General features: G+C 42.4%; 1 protein-coding gene across 2 annotated transcripts; it reads left to right on the forward strand.

The window, feature by feature from the left end:
* The first annotated feature begins 940 nt into the window (after positions 1 to 940).
* On the forward strand, positions 941 to 25,457 carry dnajb11 (DnaJ heat shock protein family (Hsp40) member B11). 2 transcript variants are annotated; one of them, XR_013547566.1, is made up of 11 exons: positions 941 to 1,094; positions 1,522 to 1,678; positions 6,034 to 6,131; positions 7,410 to 7,542; positions 12,711 to 12,853; positions 13,665 to 13,747; positions 14,991 to 15,048; positions 16,954 to 17,065; positions 17,261 to 17,420; positions 21,361 to 21,439; positions 23,884 to 24,026. XR_013547566.1 is itself a non-coding variant. In XM_078404274.1 (10 exons), the coding sequence occupies exons 1-10, from the start codon at positions 1,030 to 1,032 to the stop codon at positions 23,946 to 23,948; spliced, it is 1,074 nt and encodes a 357-aa protein (XP_078260400.1). In that variant the 5' UTR covers positions 944 to 1,029; the 3' UTR covers positions 23,949 to 25,457. The 2 variants fall into 2 exon arrangements, 1 of the variants encoding a protein (XP_078260400.1); XM_078404274.1 differs by lacking the exon at positions 21,361 to 21,439 and having other exon boundaries at positions 944 to 1,094; positions 23,884 to 25,457.
* Positions 25,458 to 27,167: the final 1,710 nt, after the last annotated feature.

A 27,167-nucleotide genomic window follows, 5' to 3' on the forward strand; every position in this document is an offset into this window, starting at 1 on the left:
TCCACTTACGTCACAAACAAAATTGTTCTTATGAAACAAATAAACATAATTTATATTGTGCCTCAAAAATTACATAATCTTCCAAGATACTTCATAATGTTGCAACAAGAAACACAGAGAAATGTTGAAGGGGATGGACAAATAGGTAGTTAGCGTGCTTTTCAAGGTGAAAAGGATAGCAAAGCCTTGGGGGAACTTGGGGGAAAATAATGGTGTGATAATTCCATAACGTGACAATAGCAAATCCGAGAGTAACAATAAAAGTTAAGTAATATAACTATAATAAGCAGGTGATTCATCTCCAGAAAACATGACTATTCACTCTATCATGCCTACACTAATTATCATCCAGAATAATAATCATAGTTAATGTCTTAAGTTGCAATTTATTTGATTTCGTAGAAACATAGAGATACATAGAAAATAGGTGCAGGAGGCCATTTGGCCCTTCGAGCCAGCACCGCCATTCATTGTGATCATTTCCTTCAAACTTTTATTTTTTGGTAGTATTTTCAATTTTCCAGAAAGAGAGCGCGACATGTTACAGGATTAAAACTTATAACGGGTAGAATATTAACCACATATTTATACAAGGTCATAAATATTCTCATTTGCATTCTCCTCGTCTACTGAGCGAGTTATATTTGGATAGTTGAATTAAACTTATTGTGATTCAACTATTGTGCAAATATTGATTCAAATATTGTGCATCAACTATAAAGAAACATAAAATTTACAACCCTTAGTGAAAGAAAATCCAGTATTATTCTCCCTGCGTGTTTTGGACTGTTGAAATGATACACCAGAAGAGTGGACAGACACCCTCCCTCCTTCCTTCGTCCCTCCAACCAACACTCGTTTGCAAATTGTCGTCGGGGCTCTGGGCTCCGGGCTCCTCCCACGCCGCCATGAGGAAACGGTGATGCTGTTGACGTGCTTCTGCCGGTAGTTGCCGCTCGCAACGAGCAACTTGTGCAGCGGAGGAAGGGAGAGAGGACGGAGAGGGGGGGTGGTGGAAAGCGGGCAAGCATGGCGGTGGGCCTGCGCTCGGTGTGCGTGGTGTTGATGTGCCTGAACGGAGAGGTGCTGTCCGGGTGAGTGTTGGAACGTGGATACATTTGCCAGCCCGGGATTGCTACACTTCGCGCCTTCCCTCAATGGCCATAGTACGCGGATACATTCTCCAGCCCGGGATTGCTACACCTTAATGGCCATAGAACGCGGATACATTCACCCAGCCCGGGATTGCTACACCTTAATGGCCATAGAACGCGGATACATTCACCCAGCCCGGGATTGCTACACCTCCCGCCTTCACTCAATGGCAACAGAGAGGCACCGGCCACCGCCGGCCCCTGACACTGTCTGCCCACCTACTCACTTCGCCCTTCTTTGCATCAGTAACAAACAAAAGCGTTACAGTAGGTCTCACCAATTCACCAGAGTAAGGCAAGGAATGGGCAGTTGTGTTATTTTACTCGTGTGTATAACTTGAGTCTTTTTCTGTGTTGTGGGAGGCAGGCGGGATTTCTACAAGATTCTGGGGGTTTCCAAGAGCGCCTCGGTGAAGGATGTCAAGAAGGCTTATCGCAAGCTGGCCTTGCAGCTGCACCCCGATAGAAACCCGGACGATCCGGCGGCGCAGGACAAGTTTCATGATTTGGGGGCTGCTTATGAGGTATGTGTGTGTGTCGGGGATTTTTTTTGGTGGGTAAGAAAGAACAGTGTGTGTAAAAGCTGTGTTCGGGGGTTACATTTGGCTGAAGGTGTATTCTCGCCTTTTCCATGTGAAGTCTTCGAGTCACTTTTTTTTAGTTCTGAGTTGTGATGATGACAAGTCGGGAGAATGTGTGGCTGGTGTTCATTGGCTGCTGGTGTGGAGGTGAAAGGGCGCTCACTATAATTTAAACCAACAGAATGAGCAGCTGATGTGAGGCACTGCCAGTGTTCATACTGTTTTAATCACATCTTTGTCGAACTAATAATGGTGGCTTAACGTTTGAATAAAATCAAGCCCCTTTCTTGAAACAATCACTTAAGTAGTACTACTTTTCTTAATTAGCATTCTGTAGAGCAGGTCCATATTTCAAGTCAATTTATCGTAGTTCAAAAATAGTTTAAACTTCCTGTACATAAGTGATATAAGCAGAATTAGGCCATTCGGCCCATCAAGTCTACTCTACTGTTCAATCATGGCTGATCTCTCTCTCCCTCTCAACCACATTCTCCTGATTTCTCCCCATAACCCCTGACACCCGTACTGATCAAGAATCTATTTATCTCTGTTTTAAAAATATCCATTGACTTGGCCTCCACAGGCTTCTGTGTACGTATTTGACTAAATAAAACAATGTGGCCTACTACCTTCGGGCAAGTTTAGGCGAGGCAACATTGACCATTTCATCACCTGCTCAGGATCCAGAACACTACTCCCATGGAAAAAGCTGTTTTGCATGAGCTCCACATAGGTTGGTGAGGAAAGAACTTGTGTTTATATAGTGACCTTGAACTATCCCAAAATCCTTGTGTTTAATATAAATCTGTATTCAAAGGTGAAATATGATATCTATATACTAAAACTCGTTTGTTATCTTGTTTGTGACTGAACTTCAGCCAAAACGGTATACGATAGCATGGCAATTTTAGACCCAACTTTGTCACTTTAGTGATAATGCAAGTAGTTTTATTGAAATCGGTCTTATATTTTTAAAGTTATTCACATTTTAAAGTTTAAAAGGAGGGGAGGGGAGAAGGGGGGAGTGGGGGAGAGGGGAGTGGGGGAGAGGGGAGGGGGTTGAGGAGAGAGGGGAGGGGGGGTTGAGGAGAGAGGGGAGGGGGGGTTGAGGAGAGAGGGGAGGGGGGGTTGAGGAGAGAGGGGAGGGGGGGTTGAGGAGAGGGGAGGGGGGAGGACAGGGTGCTGCACCAATGCAGGAGAGGTTTGGGCCCAACGGGTCCACTTGGTCTAGTATAAAGATAAAAAGCACGAGAGTGGTAAACGGTCAACATTTCAAGTCGATACCTTTCCATTGGTAATTCTACATTACTTATTGTGAGATCTCTTGCATTAGGAACTCTGTACACATTCGGTAACAGCCAAAACTGCTGCTTGTCATTTCCAGCTGTCCCTCTCTTTGTCGGCACTTCACTTCATTTGAACCATGTCAAATTAATTTAACAACTCATTGTTCTCGAAGCATTTTGCAGCCCTTTGGCATCAAGGTCTAATAATGCTGAAGTCAATGTTAACTAGGTGTAGTTTTTGTTCCGGTGACATGGAATTGTGTTTGAGAGAGGGACTGTGGATTTCTAAGAATGAGATGTAGAAGCAATTTGATAGTTGGACTCTGACAACCCCTTGATTATATATATGTTGGGAATTTATACTAGATTTTCGGGGTCCTGTAGATGACTCCACTGACCTTGCTGTTTTTCCCCCCTCCTACATTAAAAAAAACTGCTTTTTGTATTGTTATGCCTATTTTCTTGTCTCCCAGTAATATTCAATTAATTTAATGTTCTGCAAGCAATTGCTTTTGAATATCCTCATTTTCTTTGACCTTTTTTTAACCCCATTCTTGTCATTTCAAATTTAAATCCAGATATCTTCCATTTCTGAGGAAATGATGACTGACATTCATTTAAAAAATAATGATGCCTGACCATGTTTAGCTGTTTTTACTTGTTTTCAAACAAACTCTCTTGCAACTTGCCAGGCTCACCCATTGAGGCGTGAGAGTCAATGGTCGGAAGCTCAGCCTAAGTATTCTCTTCCATGCAGTTTAATGTGGATGAAGGTGAGGTTATCCACTTTGGTGGCAAAAACAGGAAGGTAGATTATTATCTGAATGGTGTCAAGTTAGGAAAAGGGGAAGTACAACGAGATCTGGGTGTCTTTGTTCATCAGTCACTGAAAGTAAGCATGCAGGTACAGAAGGCAGTGCATGGCACAGCAGGCAGTGAAGACACCTAATGGCATGTTGCCCTTCATAACAAGAGGAGCAAAGAGGTCCTTCTGCAGTTGTACAGGGGCCCTAGTGAGACCACACCTGGAGTATTGTGTGGAGTTTTGGTCTCTACATTTGAGGAAGGATATTCTTACTATTGAGGGAGCGCAGCGTAGGTTTACTAGGTTAATTCCTGGAATGGTGGCACTGTCGTATGTTGAAAGACTGGAGCGACTAGGCTTGTATATACTCTGGAATTTAGAAGGATGAGAGGGGATCTTGTTGAAACCTATAAAATTATTAAGGGATTGGACACGCTAGAGGCAGGAAACATGTTCCTGATGTTGGGGGAGTCCCGAACCAGGGGCCACAGTTTAAGAATAAGGGGTAGGCCATTTAGAACGGAGACGAGGAAAAACTTTTTCACTCAGAGTTGTGAAGCTGTGGAACTCTCTGCCTCAGAAGGCAGTGGAGGCCAATTCCCTGGATGCTTTCAAGAGAGAGTTAGATAGAGCTCTTAAAGATAGCGGAGTCAAGGGATATGGGGAGAAGGCAGGAACGGGGTACTGATTGTGGATGATCAGCCATGATCACAGTGAATGGCGGTGCTGGCTCGAAGGGCCGAATGGCCTACTCCTGCACCTGTTGTCTATTGTCTAGTTACTCTTGGGTTATGTACTGAGTTGGTGGAGTTCAGTAGATCCACCTGACTCAGACGTTGGAACACCAAATTCATTATGCAAGTTTGGAACAAAGTCAATGTTGTCTCTAAGTTATTAGAGAGCTACCTCACACATGAGAAAAATTTCGAATATTAGTATGCATATTAATTGGTACACAAGTACCAATACTATACAATTAATTAATTGTTCTACAGGACAATGTTTGAAGGTACCTGTCTATAAAAAACAGGCACACAAGGAAATGCAGATGCTGGAATCTTGAGCAAAACATTCGAGTGTTGGAATAACTCAGTGGGTCAGGCAGCATCTGCGGAGGGAATGGGCGGGTGAGAATTTGGGTTATCATATCATATCATATATACAGCCGGAAACAGGCCTTTTCGGCCCTCCAAGTCCGTGCCGCCCAGTGATCCCCGTACATTAACACTATCCTACACCCACTAGGGACAAATTTTTTTTAAACATTTACCCAGCCAATTAACCTACATACCCTTTGGGACCCTTCAATTGGCCTGAAGAATGTTGCCTGTCCATTCCCCCAACGGATGCTGCCTGACCCGCTGAGTTACTCCTGTACTTTGTGTTTTGTTTATAAAAACGCATTTGTGTTTGCATTGCACCTTTAATTACACGTTTGGTATCAGAACATCTACAAAACGAATCACATCATGTGCCTGAGAGGAGAACAGGATTTTAGAGAAGTCATGCCAGCATTTTTTTAAAGTTCACCTTTTTTTTATTGGTTTGATTTTTTTTTAACATTCTTATGTTAGCATGTTTTAGAAAGCAACCTTTTCTTGAGAAAGTGCAAATTGAAATAAAAACTATGCTTTAAATTGGAGCTGGATGGTTTTGGTTTCAGTTTCCATCAAGCTAGATGGTTAATCATAGATAAACATTTTCAGAGTTTAGTTCTGAGAACTAAATTCTTAGGTCGGTCACGGTGGCGCAGCGGTAGAGTTGCTGCCTTACAGCGAATGCAGCGCCGGAGACCCGGGTTCCATCCTGACTACGGGTGCTGTCTGTACGGAGTTTGTACGTTCTCCCCGTGACCTGCGTGTGTTTTCTCCAAGATCTTCGGTTTCCTCCCACACTCCAAAGACATACAGGTTTGTAGGTTAATTGGCTTGGTAAATGTAAAAATTGTCCCTAGTGGGTGTAGGATAGTGTTAATGTGTGGGGATCGCTGGGCCGAAAGGGCCTATTTCCGTGCTGTATCTCTAAACTAAACTAAATAAACTAAACTAGACTTATGAAGTGCTGAAAATGATGTTTAATGTGAAAGAATCTGTCTCATTTATGACGAACTGGAATTACAATTTTCCCTTTTGGTTTCCATTTTCGCTGTGCATATGTAGGCTAAATGATAAACAATCTATTGATCAGTGCTTTCTGTACTTTAATAGGTGTTGGCTGATGAAGAGAAGAGGAAACAGTATGATATGTATGGTGAAGAGGGTTTGAAGGAGGGCCGTCAAGGATCTCATGATGACATCTTTTCGCAGTAAGTAGTGCAATTTGCAGTCTTAATGTCACGGCTTTGGATGCTTATGCCTGCAATTTGTTCTCCCTCAGTGGGGCTCGACTCTTACCAATGTACTTTCGGTATATCATTTTGCAATTGGCATGGCAAGCGAGCTTTATGTGTATTTGAGTTTTATTCCTTATTGCTTGGGTGGCACAGAGGTAGAGTTGCTGCCTTACAGCGCAAGAGACCCGGGTTCCATCCCGACTACGGGTGCTGTCTGTAAGGAGTTTGCACGTTCTCCCTGTGACCGTGTGGGTTTTCTCCGAGACCTTCGGTTTCCTCCCACACTCCAAAGATGTGCAGGTTTGACAGTTAATTGGCTTGGTGTATGTGTAAATTGTCCCTCGTGTGTGTAGGACAGTGTTAGTGTGCGGGGATCGCTGGTCAGTGCGGATTGGGTGCCGTGGACAAGGTGGTCTGTTTCTGCGTTGTATCTCTAAACTAAACAACAACAACAAAAATGCTACAATTTACCATTTGACGTTGTAATGGCAGTTTCTGTACCTTCTCAAGGTCCAACTTCGATAGCCATTACTGCTCGGGGATGGGGTGGAGGTATAGCTTACGCACACAACGCACTCTGAGATAGCAAAAACGAATCCTCCAAACGCTGTTTCTTGATTATTTGGTTTTTATTAAAGTAGCACAAATCAAAAGAGTAACTCATAACTTTTCGTTCTTATCAACTGTTTATTCTTCAAACAATGCAGTAAAAATCGTGTAGTCGTTAGCGTGTGGTCCTTGTGAGTGTAGCTGGCGCGAGTGTGGTAGTCTGAGTGTGGCAGACGCGAGTCCGAGACTAAACTGACCCCCAATCTCTGTGGCTACACTAGCCTCCTCCCATGTAGACACTCCCCATTACTTATCAAATCACACCCACAAAAAGACAGAAACTAGAAATATTAAACATAGCCATAATACAATGACAGTACCTAAATTAAGCGTAAATGGCTCCTACAGACGTTAAAGTTAATTTTGCACAAGAGTTTATCGTGCAATGATCAGGATTGGGAACCATTTGTGCTGATGTAACTATTCACAGCTGAACGCTATGCCCTGACAATTCTCACTGAGAGCAGCTGTTCTAACACAGCAAATGTTGAACACAAGATCTTTAAACTGTGATTCCCTTTGAGATAACTATTTTGACCAAATGTAAAGTTGACTGAAAATTACATTTGGAAAAAATATCAGTCGGACACTTTTTTTAGTTTTTGCTTTTTCTTGACAAATTGTTTTATTTTTGTCTTGTAGCTTTTTTGGAGACTTCGGTTTTATGTTTGGAGGAAACCCACGACAACAAGACCAGAACATTCCTCGAGGAAGTGACATCGTAGTGGACCTGGAAGTTACACTCGAAGAAGTGTATTCGGGCAATTTTGTAGAAGTAAGTGGTCAACAGAAACCTATCACAAACCTGTTAATTGGCTTGGTGTAAATGTAAAAATTGTCCCTAGTGGGTATAGACAATAGACAATAGGTGCAGGAGTAGGCCATTCGGCCCTTCGAGTCAGAAACACCATTCAATGTGATCATGACTGATCATTCTCAATCAGTACCCCGTTCCTGCCTTCTCCCCATACCCCCTGACTCCGCTATCCTTAAGAGCTCTATCTAGCTCTCTTGAATGCATTCAGAGAATTGGCCTCCACTGACTTCCGAGGCAGAGAATTCCACAGATTTACAACTCTGAGTGAAAAAGTTTTTCCTCGTCTCCGTTCTAAATGGCCTATCCCTTATTCTTAAACTGTGGCCCCTTGTTCTGGACTCCCCCAACATTGGGAACATGTTTCCTGCCTCTAATGTGTCCAACCCCTTAATAATCTTATATGTTTCGATAAGATCCCCTCTCATCCTTCTAAATTCCAGTGTAGACAAGCCTAGTCGCTCCAGTCTTTCAACATATGACAGTCCCGCCATTCTGGGAATTAACCTAGTAAACCTACGCTGCACACCCTCAATGGCAAGAATATCCTTTCTCAAATTTAGAGACCAAAACTGCACACAGTACTCCAGGTGCGGTCTCACTAGGGCCCTGTACAAGTGTTAGTGTGCGGGGATCGCTGGGCGGTGCGGACTTGGTGGACCAAAAGGGCCTGTTTCCGCGCAGTATCTCTAAACTAAATTAAACCTGTAAACCCACCCTGGGATTTGGGTACGTACTACTGTCTGGCCTGGACCACGGGGGCAAATACTCTCTCCTTGATATCCAGCGGGGAAATGTTTTGTTCATTGTCACAATCCCTGCAGTTGCGTGTACTCTTATGTAAGGTCATGATCTTGGCATCCCACCTGTCCAGCGGCACAGTGCTGTCCCTCGAGGTTCAGGAGATCTTGCAGATGCTCCAGAAGCCTCAGCATCCTGTGCTTGATATGTTCAGGCAGAATGCATAGTGGACATTCCCCATGACAAACAAGTTGATAACCTCACTCGCTCTTCCATGACACAGAGGCCCTCTCTGGAGTCTAAAATCTTCATTGGTTATGATCATTCTTCTGGAGTACAGAGTAGTGTTTCCTTCTCCCCACCCCCCCCCCCCCCCCCCCCCACCCTGTCTGATGTTTATTTATTGGGTTTCATTGTGACCATCATCAGCGGCCACTGGAAGCGAGTATGACTGTCCTCTGGTGAGGACGCCTGTGCGTGACTTTGTTTAACGTGGGGAGATTGGTGCACAGACAGCCACCACACGGTCCTTGACAGATCTGGGTCAGGATCCAGAGGCATGGAGTCCAAGATCACCGAGGACCCTTTTCTGCTGCAACCTTCATCCGCCTTCCCAGCCATTGTGACGCTCCACTAAAGTCAGCCGTCATCCTCTGCCTGTTCCACCGTTGAGGTCTTGGTTGGATTACTCTTTGTCAGGGACCTCCCCCTCGACCTTACCGCCATGAGTGACCCTACCAGGAGCACAGCTCCAGACGGCAACGCTCTCAGGATCTCAGGACCACACAAGCTTCTCCACCACAACAAGGTGACAATCCACAGAGAAGTCATTGTGACCACCTTGCCTCTTCAATGGCAGTGTAGACATCAGATAAAGGTCCTTTAGTCCACCATATCGTGCCTGCATTAAACCCATTCACCCTATCAGATCAGTAGCCTTCTATGTCTTGGCAATTGAAGTGTTGGTTCAGAAGCCTCTTAAATCTTATTAGTGTTTCTCTCAATCCCCTCAGGCAGTGCATTCCAGACACATATCTTGCTTGGTATGTGTTGGAAATGATTCAGGGGGGTTATAAAATTACATGGAAGAAGCAGTCATTAATTCAAAATAAGAATCAATCTTCAGAATATCTGTTCTTAAGTACATTAAAAGCAGTATTGTAGTGGCCTGGCGGAGGCCAGAGAAAAGGCAAGACGCCAGGCAGTTTTAGATAAGGGACCGCCACAGTATTCGGTTTGAAATTAAAAGGTCGGCTTTGTAAGTAGTTTGTCTACTGACATAAGGTAGCCACAGAATGCTGGAGTAACTCAGCGGGACAGGCAGCATCTCGGGAGAGAAGGTATGGGTGACATTTCTGATCGAGACCCTCCTTCAAACTATCTACTGACATAATCATAACCTGTTCACACCACCGTGATGGAGATGAAGGAAGCTTCCAGACCAGATTTACTTGTCATTTGGCACATCGAGCATGGCCATCAGCACATTTGTCTGTTGATCAGTAATGGCTGTATTTGTGTGTACACAAGGATCAGCCCTCATCACACTAATCTGGGGGCATTTAGATTCCCTGGCTTCAAACTTTTAGACCTTCCATTTGAATTACTGTGAAAAGGTATTCAGAGGTCATCCATTCCAACTCTCCAGAGATGCTGCCCGTCGCACTGAGTTACTCCAGCATTTTGTGTCTATTATTATTCAGAGGTATCTTGGTAGCTACTATATGCTCCCATTGTAAATATGTAGTTCTGCAAAGTTACTTGTCTACACAAAATGTTAAAGACTTAGCTGTGGTTAATTGTTTATTGTTGTCTTTGTGTTCAAATCATGTTCAAACATGATATACTTGGGCGGCACGGTAGCGCAGCGGTAGAGTTGCTGCTTTACAGCGAATGCAGCGCCGGAGACTCAGGTTCGATCCTGACTACGGGTGCTGCACTGTAAGGAGTTTGTACGTTCTCCCCGTGACCTGCGTGGGTTTTCTCCGAGATCTTCGGTTTCCTCCCACACTCCAAAGACGTACAGGTATGTAGGTTAATTGGCTGGGTAAATGTAAAAATTGTCCCTAGTGGGTGTAGGATAGTGTTAATGTACGGGGATCGCTGGGCGGCATGGACTTGGTGGGCCGAAAAGGCCTGTTTCCGGCTGTATATATATGATATGATGATATGATACTTGGAGTTTAGAGATTCTAACAAGAGGGTCTCCAAGAGAATGTCTGTTTCTCTTAATGAATGAAACGTTTATCAACCAGCTTTAGCCTCAGTGACTCCGATCCAAACTTGTGCAACTCCTTTAATGGACTGAATCGTTCTTGCCCTTGGCTAAGTCATTCACTCCTTCCTTTATCAAAGAACGGACATCCCGAATCTCCTTCTACTGCTGCTAAAAGTCTGAAGAAGGGTCTCAACCCGAAACGTCACCCATTCCTTCTCTCCAGTGATGTTGCCTGTCCCACTGAGTTACTCCAGCATTTTTTGTCCATCTCTGGTGTAAACCAGCATCTGCAGTTTCTTCCTGACTTACACGATCCCGTTATCCAGATGGTCTAGAGCAGAATGGAGAGCTATCTGCTATTGACCTGTTGTGTAATAGTGGATGGAAGTCGTTTCTGAGGCAAGATTTGATTTGCCCCATAAGTTGTTTTAAGGGTGCATAGGATATCTAATGGGTTTATTACATTCAATAATTCAATCATTTATTCCTGGCAAAGCTAAACATATGTTACAAAGTGGACAATTAAGGCAATGTTCAGATTAGGTGGTGGTTTTCACATAGTTTAAATTAAACCTACATAAGCCCCAGCGCGTAGCTTATGGAATGGGTGAAGACATGCTTCCAAGTATTGAGATGCTAAATTCCATGACAAAGGATAGGTGCTAGATACCTAGTAGAAGGCAGAAATTGTAGTTAATTGCTGTTTTGAAAACTTGTGCAATAAAGCATCACATTTTTGGGATGTTTCCCTGAGTTATGAAGTTATCTGTGAAGTGGTGTGATCTGTGGAGGAGCATTGAATTTGGACAGAGGCTGTGAGATTTTTATGCCACTCATGCATGAAAACCCCAGTGTTGCAGTTAGATTTGCAACAAAGCTGCACTCTGCTGTTAATACAGCTGCAAATGTTGGGCCAATGTTTCCGGTTGTACATGCTGTCCTTCTGTCAACGAACATCCTATTCTTGAAATGCATTGACCGTGAAAGCAAAGTAACACCAATAAGATCGCTTTGGGAGACATGGTCGGCTGGGTTTTTGTGTGGTTGCACCTGTGATCTGTTGATGGGATGTGAAATTATTTCAATCAGTAGTTTACCGCTCATAACAGGCTTTTAAAAATGGGATGGTAGCTATGACTGTTTAGAATTTTTGAATTGGTGTAAAAAGTTGTGGCAATCTCTGCTTTCTGTTGATCAAAGGTTTAAGTTAAAACTCAGATACATAATATAAAATACAGCCATTGGGGATGAGATCATGTCAGTGCAAAGGAGATCATAGCCCGTTTTCTTATAAATAAGGAATTGTGCATTAAAGTTCACTTACTTGATAGATTGCTTAGTTTTAAATTTGTTTTTGCATCCTTATTTTCCTCAAAACATTGCTACTTGGCTGGGAATAGTTTAATATTCACCCTCTGGGCGACACAATGGCACAGGGGTAGAGTTGCTGCCCTACAGTGTCGGAGACCTGGGTTCGATGCTGACCACGAATGCTGTCTGTGCAGGGTTTGCATGTTTTCCCTGTGGCTGCGTGGATTTTCTGTAGGCTCTGGTTTTCTCCCACATTCCAAAGGTTTATAGGTTAATTGGCTTGTGCAAATTGTACTTTGGGTGTAGGGCAGAACTGGTGAACTAGTGATTGCTGTTCGTTGCGGACTCAGTGGGCCAAAAGGCTCGTTTCCATGCTGTATCTCTAAACTCTTCATGGACATTTTTGTACTTTTTAAGTGTGATATATGGTGAATGTTGTCTGTGGGCATCAGGCATTGCCGGCAGTGATTAACAATAAGGATCTAATTTTTCTACCCACCTCCTCTATTATCATGAGTTCATGACGTAGGAGCAGAATTGGGCCATTCGGCCCATCGAGTCTGCTATGACATTCAATCATGGATTATCTATCTTTCCCTCTAAATCCCATTCTCCTGCCTTCTCCCCGTAACCTTTATCTTGGCTCAATATGAATAACTCGCCAGAAATCATTCTGGTCCATCTTTGTGCTCAACCACACAGTTATACTTATCCATTGAGCCAAGGAGAAGAGCTCTCATTACCAATTTCACCAATATATCGGTGTTACTTTGCTTTGATAGATAGCGCATTTTTAAAAATATGCAATCGTTCAAATGATTGATAACTTGATGAAGCTAAACGACGGTGAATTTTACAGGTTGTACGAAACAAGCCAGTGGCAAAGCAGGCTCCAGGAAAGAGGAAATGCAACTGTCGACAGGAAATGAGAACCACACAGTTGGGTCCTGGAAGATTCCAAATGACCCAAGAGATGGTTTGTGATGAGTGTCCCAATGTTAAGTAAGTGCTACTTTTAATACTTTATATATTTTCATTGAGGAGCCAGCGGAGCCAGTAAGCAAAAATGGCCGACTTCATAAAAGTTTAAGCAATTAAAATATTTTAAGCAAAAAAAAATCATTTGTTACTCTTGGTGTTTTGGATTATACTACTAGGGCCACCGTAGTTCAACAACGATCTACCTTTTGAGTTGGATCATTATGATCATCTTTGTGTGACAAATAGGGGTGCCAACTATCTCACTCCCAAATAAGGGACAAGGTGACATCACTGCCCCGCGCCCCACGTGACCTCACCCAGCCAGTGCCCACCTGCTCCCGCTCCACCAATGGTGGCCGTCCGGGCCGGGAGGCGGGTTGCTATGCAACCTCCGTTGGGCGGCGCCTGGGCCCTTGGGCCTACACTGTCCGGAGCTAAAATATCGGGGACCAGGAGTGTCGGGGACCCAGAGTGACGGGGACCCACAGCGCCCCCCGGGCCTAATACGGGACAAGGGGGGTCTTGTACGGGACAAACGGCACAAAATACGAGATGTCCTGGCTAATGCAGGACAGTTGGCAACCCTAACGACAAAATTCTCATGTGAAAATGTATAAATTGAATCCTGAAGAGTATGAAGTGACAATTCTTTTAAACATAAAGAATAAAATTACTGTTTATGAGTGAGAGTTGTTTTCTAAATGTAGCCCATCCTATATATTTATTGGATATATCTGGTAAGCTTTGTTGTAGGAAAGGTGTAATGATTTTGCTCAGTCTTGACAACAGTCAAATGAATGAATATTTTAAACGCTTTTAATTTAAATTTCAGGCTTGTAAATGAAGAGAGAACACTTGAGGTAGAGATAGAACCTGGAGTCAGAGATGGAATGGAATATCCTTTCATTGGAGAAGGTATGATCATAGTGACACATTTTGTTCCATTTAGTACTAACAATGGGGCTCTTTGGATAATATTATTTCGGCATGTCTTTCAAAGTTGTGAGACTAAGATGCTCTATGCTCTTTGAAGTAAAAAGATAAAATTACTTGGTTTGTATCATCATTAGCGGTGCTGGCTCGAAGGGCCAAATGGCCTCCTCCTGCACCTATTTTCTATCACTCTTCATATTTTGGTTTGATTCTTTTGTGCTGAAATTCCTTGATTTCATCTTATACAAAACCCTGCCAATGGTATCCAGACATGCTTGCCAGTTGTAGTACCATTGCCCACTCCAGGAGTTTACCACTATTGAAGTAGCTTCAGCTTCCTTGTCCACTTCAAGTTGCTTCTGAGGCCTCCTGAAAGTAGCCTTTCCGATCGTCCCCAGCCCATTCGCCTTCATTGTTTCACACATTGGGCGGCACGGTGGCGTAGCGGTAGAGTTGCTGCCTTACAGCGAATGCAGCGCTGGAGACCCGGTTCGATCCCGACTATGGGTGCTGTCTGTACGGAGTTTGTACGTTCTCCCCGTGACCTGTGTGGGTTTTCTCCGAGATCTTTGGTTTCGGATAATTCAGCACCTTCGTGATATTGTGGACTGTCAGATTTTCCAACTTTTGGATATAGTTCATATTCGCACCCCAACATGCCTTTAGTGATGTTACACAGATTAATAAACATGCCAGTGATCCAGGTGTTTAAAGGGAGCCTGGCAAGCAGACCATGTAAGTTTTAAAGAGATGGGGAAACATGCACTGGTGAGTTTGAAGAGACGTGGGCGCTGGCCTCAAATTCAGAGAGAGGGTAGAGACAGAATCCGTTATGTTAGGTGTCCAAAAAAAAATCAGGTAGCAGATTATCAGTTTTACTCGCTTGCCTCTTATTCTGAGCAGTCGGCTTTAGAAAAGATTTGAAGACTGTATAAATAGCACTGAAAATGGTAACTACTTTGATGCATTTAAAAGATGGTCCTTCTGAAAGCCTAGTTTACATCTTCAAATGAGTTTGAATTTATCTTGCCTTCTCAACCGATGCCAGCACTGAGCCGTTGGTGCTTAACGGCATAAATATTCATAAAGATGAATGTATCCAGAAGTCGAAATATGTTAAAGCAAGGTTCTGTATTTTTGCCATTGTAAAATGTTGACAAATGATAACTAAAATGACCAACATTATTGTGCAGAGATGAAGTTGTGGATTCTCTTTTCTCTGTAGGTGAACCACACATAGATGGAGAGCCAGGTGACCTGAAATTCAAAATAAAGGTTTTAAAGTGAGAACTGCTTTTATTTACTTTATTTAAGTAAAATGTTGGTAAATTTCCTTTCTTTTATCTCAGCTTGTAAAGTAATCAATTTTGTTAGCCAAGAAGCAGAGAGGTAGATTTTCAATCCAATGGGTAGAGGGTATATAAATGAAATAGTATAATTTAAAATAAAATACAGGAACAGATGTTACAATATTAGGATATGTATATCTTTGTAAATATTAGATAGTGGAGCAAATTCATTTTTTTTTAAAAACTTGGATTTGTAAATGGAGACAATTTTTTTAAGAAAATAAATTGTTGTATACAGTTGGGTTTCTGCTGGAAAAATATATCCAGTTTGGGGCACAGTAGTTGACAGATATAGAAGTTTTATAATGATATAGAGGAGGTTTACCAGAATGACACCAGAGATTGAGGATTTGACTGTAGGAAAGAACTGCAGGTGCTGGTTTAAATCGAAGGTAGACACAAAATGCTGGAGTAACTCAGCGCGTCAGGCAGCATCTCTGGAGAGAAGGACTGGGTGACGTTTCGGGTCTCCAGCCGAAACGTCACCCATACCTTCTCTCCAGAGATGCTGCCCTCCAGCATTTTGTGTCTACCTTCGAGGACTTGACTCGTGTGGAGAGATAACAGAAGTTGCGATTGCACACCTTGGAGCAGAAACGTTTATGTAGAAATTTAGTATTCATAATAATTTTTTATGGAATGTTGGCCTTCGTAACAAGAGGAGTTGAGTATAGGAGCAAAGAGGTCCTTCTACAGTTGTACCGGGCCCTGGTGAGACCGCACCTGGAGTACTGTGTGCAGTTTTGGTCTCCAAATTTGAGGAAGGATATTCTTGCTATTGAGGGCATGCAGCGTAGGTTCACTAGGTTAATTCCCGGAATGGTGGGGCTGTCGTATGTTGAAAGGCTGGAGCGATTAGGCTTGTATACACTGGAATTTAGAAGGATGAGGGGGGATCTTATTGAAACATATAAGATAATTAGGGGATTGGACACATTAGAGGCAGGAAACATGTTCCCAATGTTGGGGGAGTCCAGAACAAGGGGCCACAGTTTAAGAATAAGGGGTAGGCCATTTAGAACGGAGATGAGGAAGAACTTTTTCAGTCAGAGAGTGGTGAAGGTGTGGAATTCTCTGCCTCAGAAGGCAGTGGAGGCCAGTTCGTTGGATGCTTTCAAGAGAGAGCTGGATAGAGCTCTTAAGGATAGCGGAGTGAGGGGGTATGGGGAGAAGGCAGGAACGGGGTACTGATTGAGGGGAATCAGCCATGATCGCATTGAATGGCGGTGCTGGCTCGAAGGGCTGAATGGCCTACTCCTGCACCTATTGTCTATTGTCTATTGTCTATAATTTTGATGGAGCAATTAGGAAGATTTCCACCATTTGGAGAATGAGCAATCAGGTCGCATATTTAAATAGCAAAAATAAAAATATGGGGAGCTAGGGAAATTAGGGTTTACTTATGCAGAAGGCTGATTTTTTTAAAAATAACACAGTTTCTTAAGTACACAATTTTCTTTTGAAAGGAGAAATTTATGCAATCATTGAAGTGCATTCACTGAACCAACAGACAGTGGGCTGATTAGTCAATGCTGCATGATTTGTGAATTTGTTTTGAAGTCGGCCATAACAGTGGATTTGAGAGTAATTGTGAAGAATGCTTCTCTATATTAGTCATGTGTAAATCTCAAACTCGTGGCTTTTGCGATAAACTAGTTTGTCTAAGCCGCAAAGGCAAAGAACTAATTGGCTAACTTCCTCTCATTTAATGAAAAATGAGATTGGATATCTGCACTCTGGTGTAGGCTCTGTGCAAAAATGTTCTGTTTAGTGCAGTTTAACATGGTAAGTTATACTAAGTAATTCTTTGATCTTATCAGGTGCTTTCTTTCTCTTTAGGCACCCAGTGTTTGAAAGGCGGGGTGATGACCTCTATTCTAATGTCACAATTTCATTAGTGGAAGCACTCATAGGTTTTGAAATGGATATTTCACATTTGGATGGGCACAAGGTAAGAAGTTCAAATTCATCGTCAAGCTTTTAATACCATTATAAATCCATTCTAACAAATTTTGTTATACTGTTCACAATTAAGTCTGTAATTTTTTTTAAAGTAGAAAATAATTGTACTTTAGGATTGTATTAAGGAAATTTAATATTATCTCTTTGGAAAATTGTGTTAATTTTATCTTGTATCTTTTCTCAGGTTCATGTAGTTAGAGACAAGATTACAAAACCTGGTGCAAAACTATGGAAGAAAGGAGAGGGATTACCAAATTTTGACAATAACAACATTAGGGGTTCCCTAATAATAACGTTTGATGTGGATTTTCCCAAGGATAAACTTACTGACAATCAGAAAGAAGGCAAGTATTTATTGTTAAATTGCTATCTTCTTGCTGTTACATTCTGGTTCAGTTTTTGGTTTAGTTGGAGATACAGCACGGAAACAGGCCCTTCAACCCACCGAGTCCGCACTGACCAGCACACACCAGCAGTCCCCTACACACCAGGGACAATTTACATTTTATACCAAGCCAATTAACCTACAAACCTGTTCAGCTTTGGAGTGTGGGAGAAAACTGATGATCTCGATGCTGTCACGGGGAGAAAGTACAAACTCCGTACAGATAGCATCCATAGTTAGGATCGAACCCGGGTCTCTGGGCTGTAAGTGTGGTAATGCAGCAACTCTACTGCTGCGCCATCCCGGGGATTAACCTCGTGAACCTGTGCTGCCCTTTACATTTGAGCAATAATACTCACATTTTATTTGTCATTGTTCACTGGTCATGTGAGTATTGTTGCCACTGGTGAAGGGAGGAAAACTGATGAGAAACTAGAACATTTTCTGAGTTGTTTTGATCCAGTGACATTTCTGGCATCCTTAGTCTACTCTGCTGTAGAAATTAGCTCTTCTTTCATCCGATGTAGAAATTAGCTTTTTCACCCGACTCCATTATAAATCTACCACAAAATGTGAATCGTGGGAATTATTAGATGAAAAAGATCATGGTATATTTTGTGCACCGTTGGGATTTAATCAGTTGCTTTATATAAGCATAATGGCATTGATGGCCATTAATCTGTCAGGTTATATTGCACTCGTTCTGGTAATTCCTCTCTGTCTCTATCAGATAATTAAGGAAATTCTGGGACTTTGACTTTTTAGGTCTGGACATCGATTAATTATGTTAAAGCCTGTGAGAAATAGTCCACTGAAGACTGAGAAATATTTAATATAACCAAGATCATTTGCTGTCAGTAGTTCTGGCTCTATATAATTCAGAAAACCAAACACAATAAATTGTACATAAGAAATATTTAGATGATCAGAACATGGAACAGGCCCTTTGGCCGGCGATGTTTGTGGTGACGATAATGCCAATTGCAAACTTGCACATCTGCACAAATTTGCCTCGTTAATCTCTTTTAGACCGTCCCTCTTACCTTGTGCCTATTGGTATTTAGTTTGGAGATACAGCATGCAAACAGGCCCTTTGCCGACCAGCGATCCCTGCATATTAACACTATCCTACACACTAGGGACAATTTTACATTTTTTATACAAAGCTCATTAACCTACAAACCTGTACGTCTTTGGAGTGTGGGAGGAAACCGAAGATCTCGGAGAAAACGTATACACTCCGTACAAACAGCACCTGTTAGAAACAGAAAATAGGTGCAGGAGGAGGCCATTTGGCCCTTCGAGGCAGCACCGCAATTCATTGTGATTATGGCTGATCATCCACAATCAGTAACCCGCGCCTGCCTTCTCCCCATATCCCTTGATTCCGCTAGCCCCTAGAGCTCTATCTAACTCTCTTTTAAATTCATCCAGTGAATTGGCCTCTACTGCCTTCTGTGGCAGAGAATTCCACAAATTCACAACTTTCTGGGTGACAAAGTTTTTCTCATCTCAGTTTTAAATGGCCTCCCCTTTATTCTTAGCTAGAAGCCTCTGGTTCTGGACTCCCCCAACATTGGGAACATTTTTCCTGCATCTAGCTTGTCCAGTCCTTTTATAATTTTACATGTTTCTATAAGATCCCCTCTCATCCTTCTAAACTCCAGTGAATACAAGCCCAGTCTTTCCAATCTTACCTCATATAACAATCCCGCCATCCCGGGGATTAACCTCGTGAACCTGTGCTGCACTGCCTCAATAGCAAGGATGTCCTTCCTCAAATAAGGAGACCAAAACTGCACACAAAACTGCACCTTGGTCTCACCAGGGCCCTGTACAACCTCTTTGCTCCTCTTGTTATGAAGGCCAACATGCCATTAGGGAGGGAGGGGGGGGGAGGGAGGGAGGGAGGGAGGGAGGGAGGGTAAGGGGGATGAAGGGAGTGGGGGAGGGAAGGGGGTGAGGAGGGAGGATGAGGGGAGTTGGGAGGAGGGGAAGGAGAGGGTGCTGCACCAATGCAGGAGAGGTTTGGGCCCAATGGGTCCACTTGGTCTAGTATATAATGTTGTTGTTCGTCCTTCGGGTTCGAAGATGACCATGACTTCACTTTCAGTTGGAGGATTGGTGACTGTGGGTCCGGGAGTGACTGGTGAGGCCAATCCGGGCCCGGAAGGCACGCCCACACGTAGGACACAAGTGGATGGGTGCTGCAGTGGAAGTGGAGGTAGCCCGGGCCTTGCGCGCGGTGCGTTTCCTCTGGGCCTCTGCAGTGCGTCTGTTCTCTGCTGCACGGGCTCCTGTGGTGAGCTTGCTACGCCAGGTTGGATGGTCCAGAGCAAGAGACTCCCAAGTGCTGAGGTTGATGTCCAAGTCTTTGAGGGACACTTTGAGGCAGTCCTTAAACTGCTTCTTCTGTCCTCCTACTGAGCTAGTATATAATATCTACTGACCGACCCTCATCAATCATCTTTGTCACCTTCTTTAAAAAAAAACTTAATCAAATTTGTATGAGCTCTCCTGCACAAAGCCACACTGACGATCCTCAATAAATATGTGCTTTCCAAATGTGAGTAGATGCTATCCTTAAGTACTTATTATAATAGTTTCCCTACCATTGAGGTAAGGCACATTGGCCTATACTTTCTAGGTTTATCAGTATTTCCGCTCTTAAACATACATCGACTATTCTCAAGGCACAGCAATCCCCTTTTGCCCCTCTCAATACCCTGGGAGATATCCCACTTCAATTCTCTTCAAGAGAACCAGCACTACCACCATCACGGGCGGTCACGGTGGCACAGCGGTAGAGTTGCTGCCTTACAGCGAATGCAGCGCCGGAGACCCGGGTTCCATCCCGACTAAGGGGGCTGTATGGAGTTTGTACGTTCTCCCGTGATCTCCGTGGGTTTTCTCCGAGATCTTCGGTTTCCTCCCACATTCCAAAGACGTACAGGTTTGTAGGTTAATTGGCTTGGTGTAAATGTAAAAATTGGCCCTAGTGGGTGTAGGATAGTGTTAATGTGCGGGGATCGCTGGTCGGCGTGGACCTGGTGGGCCAAAGGGCCTGTTTCCGCGCTGTATCTCTAAATTAAACGAAACTTTATAACAACATGCCCTAGATTATCAGCATAATCCATACTGATCTTACTGTCCTCTAGACCACCATAATGAATAGCAATGGGAAGTACTTGTTTAGAACCTCGCCCATTCCTCCTTTGTCTTTTGAGTTGTCCTGCCTTCTCCTGATTTACCCTCCTGCTTTTAATATATGATCGGATAGAACTTTATTTATCCCAGGAGGGAAATTGATCCAGAATCAGGGGCCACAGTCTAAGAATAAAGGGGAGGCCATTTAACACTGAGGTGAGAAAAAACTTTTTCACCCAGAGAGTTGTGAATTTGTGGAATTCTCTGCCACAGAAGGCAGTGGAGGCCAAATCACTGGATGAAGAGAGAGTTAGATAGAGTTCTGGGGGCTAGTGGAATCAAGGGATATGGGGAGAAGGCAGGCACAGGTTACTGATTGTGGATGATCAGCCATGATCACAATGAATGGCGCCGCTGGCTCGAAGGGCCAAATGGCCTCCTCCTGCACCTATTTTCTATGATCTGCTAACAGTCATAGAACACAAAATACATGAAACGTGAAATTAAAGTGATGAGTGGAGAGTCCAGGATTGGGGATGTGCAAAGATTGGGGTGAAGGGGAGTCAGTCTAACCGACGACAGAAGGGGGAGGAGTTGTCCGTTTGATAGCCACAGGGGAAAAGGATCCCCTGCGGCGTTCTGTGCTGTATGTATAAAATGACTTTAGATTCCCTTTAATCCAACTCATCAATTACTTATTCATAACCCTTTTTAAACTTCCTTATTTCTCTTGCTTCCTTTATATTCCTCAGAACCCTGATGGATTTCAGCGTCCTAAACCTTGTACTTTTTATTTTTGACTTGCGTCTGCAACATATCTCCTCGTCTAAGGTACCCAAACCTTGTCCTTCTTCCTCACTGGAACATGTTGGTCCAGAATTCTGACCAGCTGCTCCTTACTCCTGCAGGTCAGGGGGGGATTTGCCCAGGAAAATGGCTGCTCCCAATTTGCTCTCCCCACTTCTGCCTAATGCTGTTGTAATGAGTCTTTCCTCAAGGTGGCATTAAACCCCCCCACTGAGATCAAGTCTTATCCTTGTCCACAACTATCTGAGAACTTAGTTCTAACTTCCAAAATTTCCTCCCACTGAAATTCCATTCACCTGGCTAGGCTCATTTCCCAATACATGGCTTCTTCTTTGGTTAGATATTCAACTCGCTGTGTAAAGAAACTACTTGATGCACCTTACAATCTGACCCATCTAATTCTCTCACACTAAGGGAGTCCTAGTAAATTTTGGGGACATTAAAGTAACCCAGTGCAACTACCTTGTTGCTTTCGCATCTTTCCACAATATATCTTCATCTTTTCCTCCATCTCCTGTGGGCTATTGGGGGGGTCTGTAGTGTAACCTTACAGTGATTGTACATTCTTATCCCTGAAATCTACTATCATTGCCTCACTGGATAAGCCCTCCAAGATGTCTTGCTTTTTTAACTTTCTGCGTAACTCCTTAAATTCTCTTTACAAGACCTAATTTCCCTTCCTGTTGAGGTCATTAGTATCAATGTGGACCATGACTTCTGATTACTTGCAACCCCCTTTCAGAATCTCTCATGTTGGCTCAGAGACATTCTTGACCCTGGCACCAAGGAAGCAATACACTATCCTGGAATCGTGTTTGTGCCCATCTGTGCCCTTGACGAAAGACTCCCTTGTTATTCTTGCGTGCCTAGTCCTTGACCTGTACAACAGCGACAGTCGTGGTGCTACGGGTCTGGCTGCTGCTGTCATTTTATCCCGAGAGGTTATAATACGCTCTCCAACCTTCCTCCAAACCCCCCCTCCCCCACCCCCACCAATCAGTATCTGAAACAGTATACTTGTTTGCGAGAGGAGTTGCCACTCAAAACTCCTGTCCCTCCCCTTCTAACAGTCACCCATGTATATGACTGAACCTTTGGTCTGACTAGCCATTGCCATTAGGGACGCTCCTTGATCTCTCGTGTATCAAGTGACGTGTGCTACTATGCTGGCTGCCATCACTGCCTCTTTTAACAGCTAGTGTAACCCAGAAAATGAACAATTTTACCTTCCTTTTCCCAATTGCTGCTTTGCCTCAACAAAGGTCTGGGTTCCCAAAATCCATACTTTGACTTTGACATCAGCACTTCAACCTCGTGTTAGCCTTCCTCAAAATACCTAAACAGGATAAAAGTTCCCGATGGTTTATGCGCGTTCCACTCGTTCCAAGTTAGTTTAATTTTGAATGTTAAATTAAATCTAAATTATTATGGATGAAATCCAAATAAGTAATGGATTCCTTTTTTAAGCAATAAATGTTTGAATTAAATGAAAATTGCCACTTTTATAAACTGAATTTGAGCTCCCCAAAAATAGATGGTGAATTGTCAGGGGCTGTTTTGGCTGCAATTGGAACCAAGGACCAAGCTGTCTCTTGTTATTTTTAATGGGAAGAGGTGGTTCCAGCCCTGAGGAATGCTGGGGTGTGGATCTGGATCGATGATGCAAGTTCCTTTTCAGGAGTCTTGTCGATCATCAGGAGCAGGTGTCAAGGCCAAAAAGCTGCTCTGTTGTCACCACCCACTAACTCTTAAATGAGTTGTGAGCCAGGCTTCCGACTCAATAATCTGCACCTTATCAGTTGTTTAAAACACCCACATAAAAATGCCTTGATCTGAATTCTGCTGGCCTTTTTGGGAAGTTTGCATTTTGTGACAATGCTGCAGCCACCAGAGAGGAAATTACTTGGGGATTCATCGTCCTTCCCCACTGTGAATGGGGACACTGCTTTTTATGACCAAAATTTATTTTGTCACATAATTTTCATGTGATTAGTCTTCACATTATGTTTGTCAGAGGAGCTTCCTTTGTTTTTATTGGTAGATGATACTTTGCTTTTGTTTACAAAGTAAATTGACTAATAGGAAAACCAGCCTTCAGGTTTCTTGAAGGTATCACAAAATGCTGGAGTAACTCAGCAGGTCAGGCAGCATCTAGGAGAGAGGGAATGGGTAACGTTTCGGGTCGAGACCCTTCTTCAGACTGGTTTCTTGACCTCACAACAGGTCCTGCATCCTAACGCTCCCCAAGAAGAGCCTCTCTGAAGCTAAAACCCAGGGGGTTGGTCTCTTTATACATAGTGTTTTATTTTGCAAAAATTGATAGCTCTGGTCAAGAAACATGGATGAGATTTGGACTTGTCCATCCGAGAGCCGTGCGTACATTCTCTGGCACCTTTAATGAGTAAAATAAGTCAATGTTGATTATGAATTCAAAAAATAGATTGATGATCTTTTTTTAAATCCTGTAGATGTAAAGAATCTGCTTAAACAAGGACCAGTGAAGAAAGTCTACAACGGGCTTCAGGGATATTGATGTAAACACAAAAACAGACTTTTATGTGAAAATTAAAATTTAATTATTTATTATCTGAGGTTTCTAATGTTGAATGTATTCCTTATTTTGGGCTTGGGAGGGTGGGAAATTGCTAATCTTTTAAAAACTGAAATCTGTGTATGTGTGTTTCTAACAACAACAGATTCTAGTCTTTTTTTTAAATTGTCCCTATTTCTGTCTGCCTTTCCACATAATTTCTCTTGCCTTCACCCTAAATCTAAAAGAAACAGTTGACTGACCAGAAGAGGAGTAATGTATTTTTTAAGGTGAATGGATGTCTTTAAATGCTCCTCAAAGCAGAAAAGTTGAATGCAACTTCACTTCACCGTTAAAAGGTGTTCTTGGCTTGTAAAATGCTAGATGTTTAATTTTGAACATTGTATGAAGCAAATATGCAGATTACAGTACACTGACAATTTTTCAGATACTTTCATTTGAACTTCCTGTGTTTCTTTTGAGATATTTGGTAGCCAAATACTGCTCAAGGTTAGGGTAATTGGTTTTGTAGCCTCTTATGGGCTGCGAAGAATGCAACATTATATTTCTCAGATATATCATTTGGGATTAATCTATTCCTACCCACAAAGTCTGTGAATTACGATTAATGTTTTCTGAAACTTTTGAGGGAACAGTTTGAGTGACTGTAAAACAATTCATTTACTGTACAGCACACAGTACATGAATAAAATTGTCAAATGGAAAATTACATTTTTGGAAATGTGCAGTGATGACATTGTTGTAAATTCAATTCATTAACTAAAATTATTTGGGAAGAAAGTGCATCTGCCCCATGCAGCAGGATTGTTGCGTCTTTTTTTTGTGTGCATTATTTTAATTGGGGAATGGAGCATTCAAGTTTTTTTCCAGAAACTGGATTGTCCCAACTTGCTTAAAATACAGCATAAAAATTTGATTTGAAACGAGTGTAATTTGTTTGGATATCAGAAGAGATAAATGCTGACTAAAAATGCTCTTTGCAGACATAGTAACAAGATTTTACAATTGTCTCTGCCACTAATTAGTCTTCCTCGCAAAAGCTATAGTTATTTTAGAATGACAGATAGCAAAATTATTGAACCGTTCATTGTTATCTTTGAAGTAGAAAGAATCGTTTTTTTCGGCATTTGTTTGATTATTCTGCACATGAGGTGCACAACTTGAAAGGAATCTGTATGCTTCCTCTGTATTTTCATGTGATGCTCCATTTATTTATTAAAAAATGAGGCAATGTTACCTATTCATTATTGAATTTAAAAATACAGGCATACAAACTTTTTAAAATATTGCTGTTTTCATAATTCAGGATTGCAAAATTGTGATCTGTTTTTGGATCAGTAAAATGCCGTATGTTTCTTTTGATCGGTTCTCACACATCCCACTGTTTTAATGCAAATGTTTCCTCATGATTTCTATTACAGAACAAAAATACCAAAAGATTTTATTTTTAAAAGTTTTTGGTGTGACAGAAGACACACTTTAAGATAAAACAATTTGTTTTTTGTATATATAGTTAAATAAAAATGGTTAGTGTTCTGTTAAGACATCTTTTTTGAAACAAACATATTTTCACAATTAAAATCACTAAATGTGCACAGAAAATTTCCTTGTCTGGATAATGTAGATCTATGGAATGACAGATGGTTTGTTGTTTGAACACTGATGGAGTCAAGTTACTTTCAAAATCTCAAGTTGTAGGAGTAGAATTAGGTCATTCAGCTCATTGAGTCCTCTGCCATTCAATCATGGCTAATCCCATTTTCCTGCCTTCTCCCCATAACCCTTGACACCCGCCCGTTCTAATCATGAATTTGTCTATCTCTGCCGTAAAAAAAACCACTGACTTGGCCTCTGTGGCAATGAGTTCCACAGATTACCCTCTGACTAAAGACGTTCTTCCTCATCTCCTTTCTAAAAAAGTGCCCTTTAATTCTGAGGCTATAACCTCTGGTCCTAGACTCTCCCACCAGTGGAAATCTTCCTATCCACATCCACCCTATCTTTGCCTTTTGTTATTCTGTAGTTTTCAATGCGTTCCCCCTCAACCTTCTAAACTCCAGCGAGTACAGGCCCAGTGCTGTCAAGAGCTCTTCATTCCTGGAATCATTTTCGTAAACCTCCTCTGGCCCTCTCCAGAGCCATGTGGGGCCCAAATTTGCTCCAAATACAGCCTGACCAGTGCCTTATAGAGCCTCAGCATCACATCTCTGTTTTTGTATTCCAGTCCACTTTATATAAATGCTCGCATTGAATTTGCCTTCCTTACTACCAATTTGACTTGCAAATTAACTTTTTGGGAGTCCTCTGATTTCTGGATTGTCTCCATTTAGAAAACTCTTGGTAAATAGAACAATGCTAAATTACTGCCTTCCAGCTTAATCTGTTTTAGACGTTTGGCAAGTAAAGTGTGCATTTCTCTTTGACAATGTGAAGTTTTCTAATGTGCTTAAAATGAGTGCAGAAGTCGGAAATGTTTTATTGTCATATGTTCCAAAACACAACAATGTAATTCTTTCTAGCAGTAGCACAACAGATATGTGAACATGGTATAAGAAAATAACTGCAGATGCTGGTACAAATCGATTTATTCACAAAATGCTGGAGTAACTCAGCAGGTCAGGCAACATCTCGGGAGAGAAGGAATGGGTGACGTTTCGGGTCGAGACCCTTCTTCAGACTGATGTCGGGGGTGGGACAAAGGAAGGATATAGGTGGAGACAGGAAGATAGAGGGAGATCTGGGAAGGAGGAGGGGAAGGGAGGGACAGAGGAGCTATCTGAAGTTGGAGAAGTCGACATGGTACTCTGCAAACACCATAATAACTAACAAAAAACTTCAGTATATTAATAAATAACAATAATAGTGCAAAGACAAAATAATGCCCTCAAGCCTATGTAGTTTGCAGCTTAGTTGGAGGTTGCAGTATTTAATAGCCTGATGGTTGTTGGGAAGAAGCTGTTTCTGAACCTGGATGTTAGTTTTCAGGCTCCAATGCCGCCTTCCCAATGGCAGGAATGACATGAGAGTGTCTGAAGCGGGCTACCTTTTTGAGGATCCTGTATATGCCTTTGGAATGGAGATCCGTACCCATAATGACTGGGCAGAGTTCACCACTTTTAGCAATATTTTTCCTTCCTGTTCATGAAGTGCATGAACAACCTATATTTGTAATTTCCAGCTAATATGTTCTTGGAGGCAAAT

Source organism: Rhinoraja longicauda, chromosome 8 (assembly GCF_053455715.1).
Source record: "Rhinoraja longicauda isolate Sanriku21f chromosome 8, sRhiLon1.1, whole genome shotgun sequence".
Taxonomy (NCBI): Eukaryota; Metazoa; Chordata; class Chondrichthyes; order Rajiformes; family Arhynchobatidae; genus Rhinoraja; species Rhinoraja longicauda.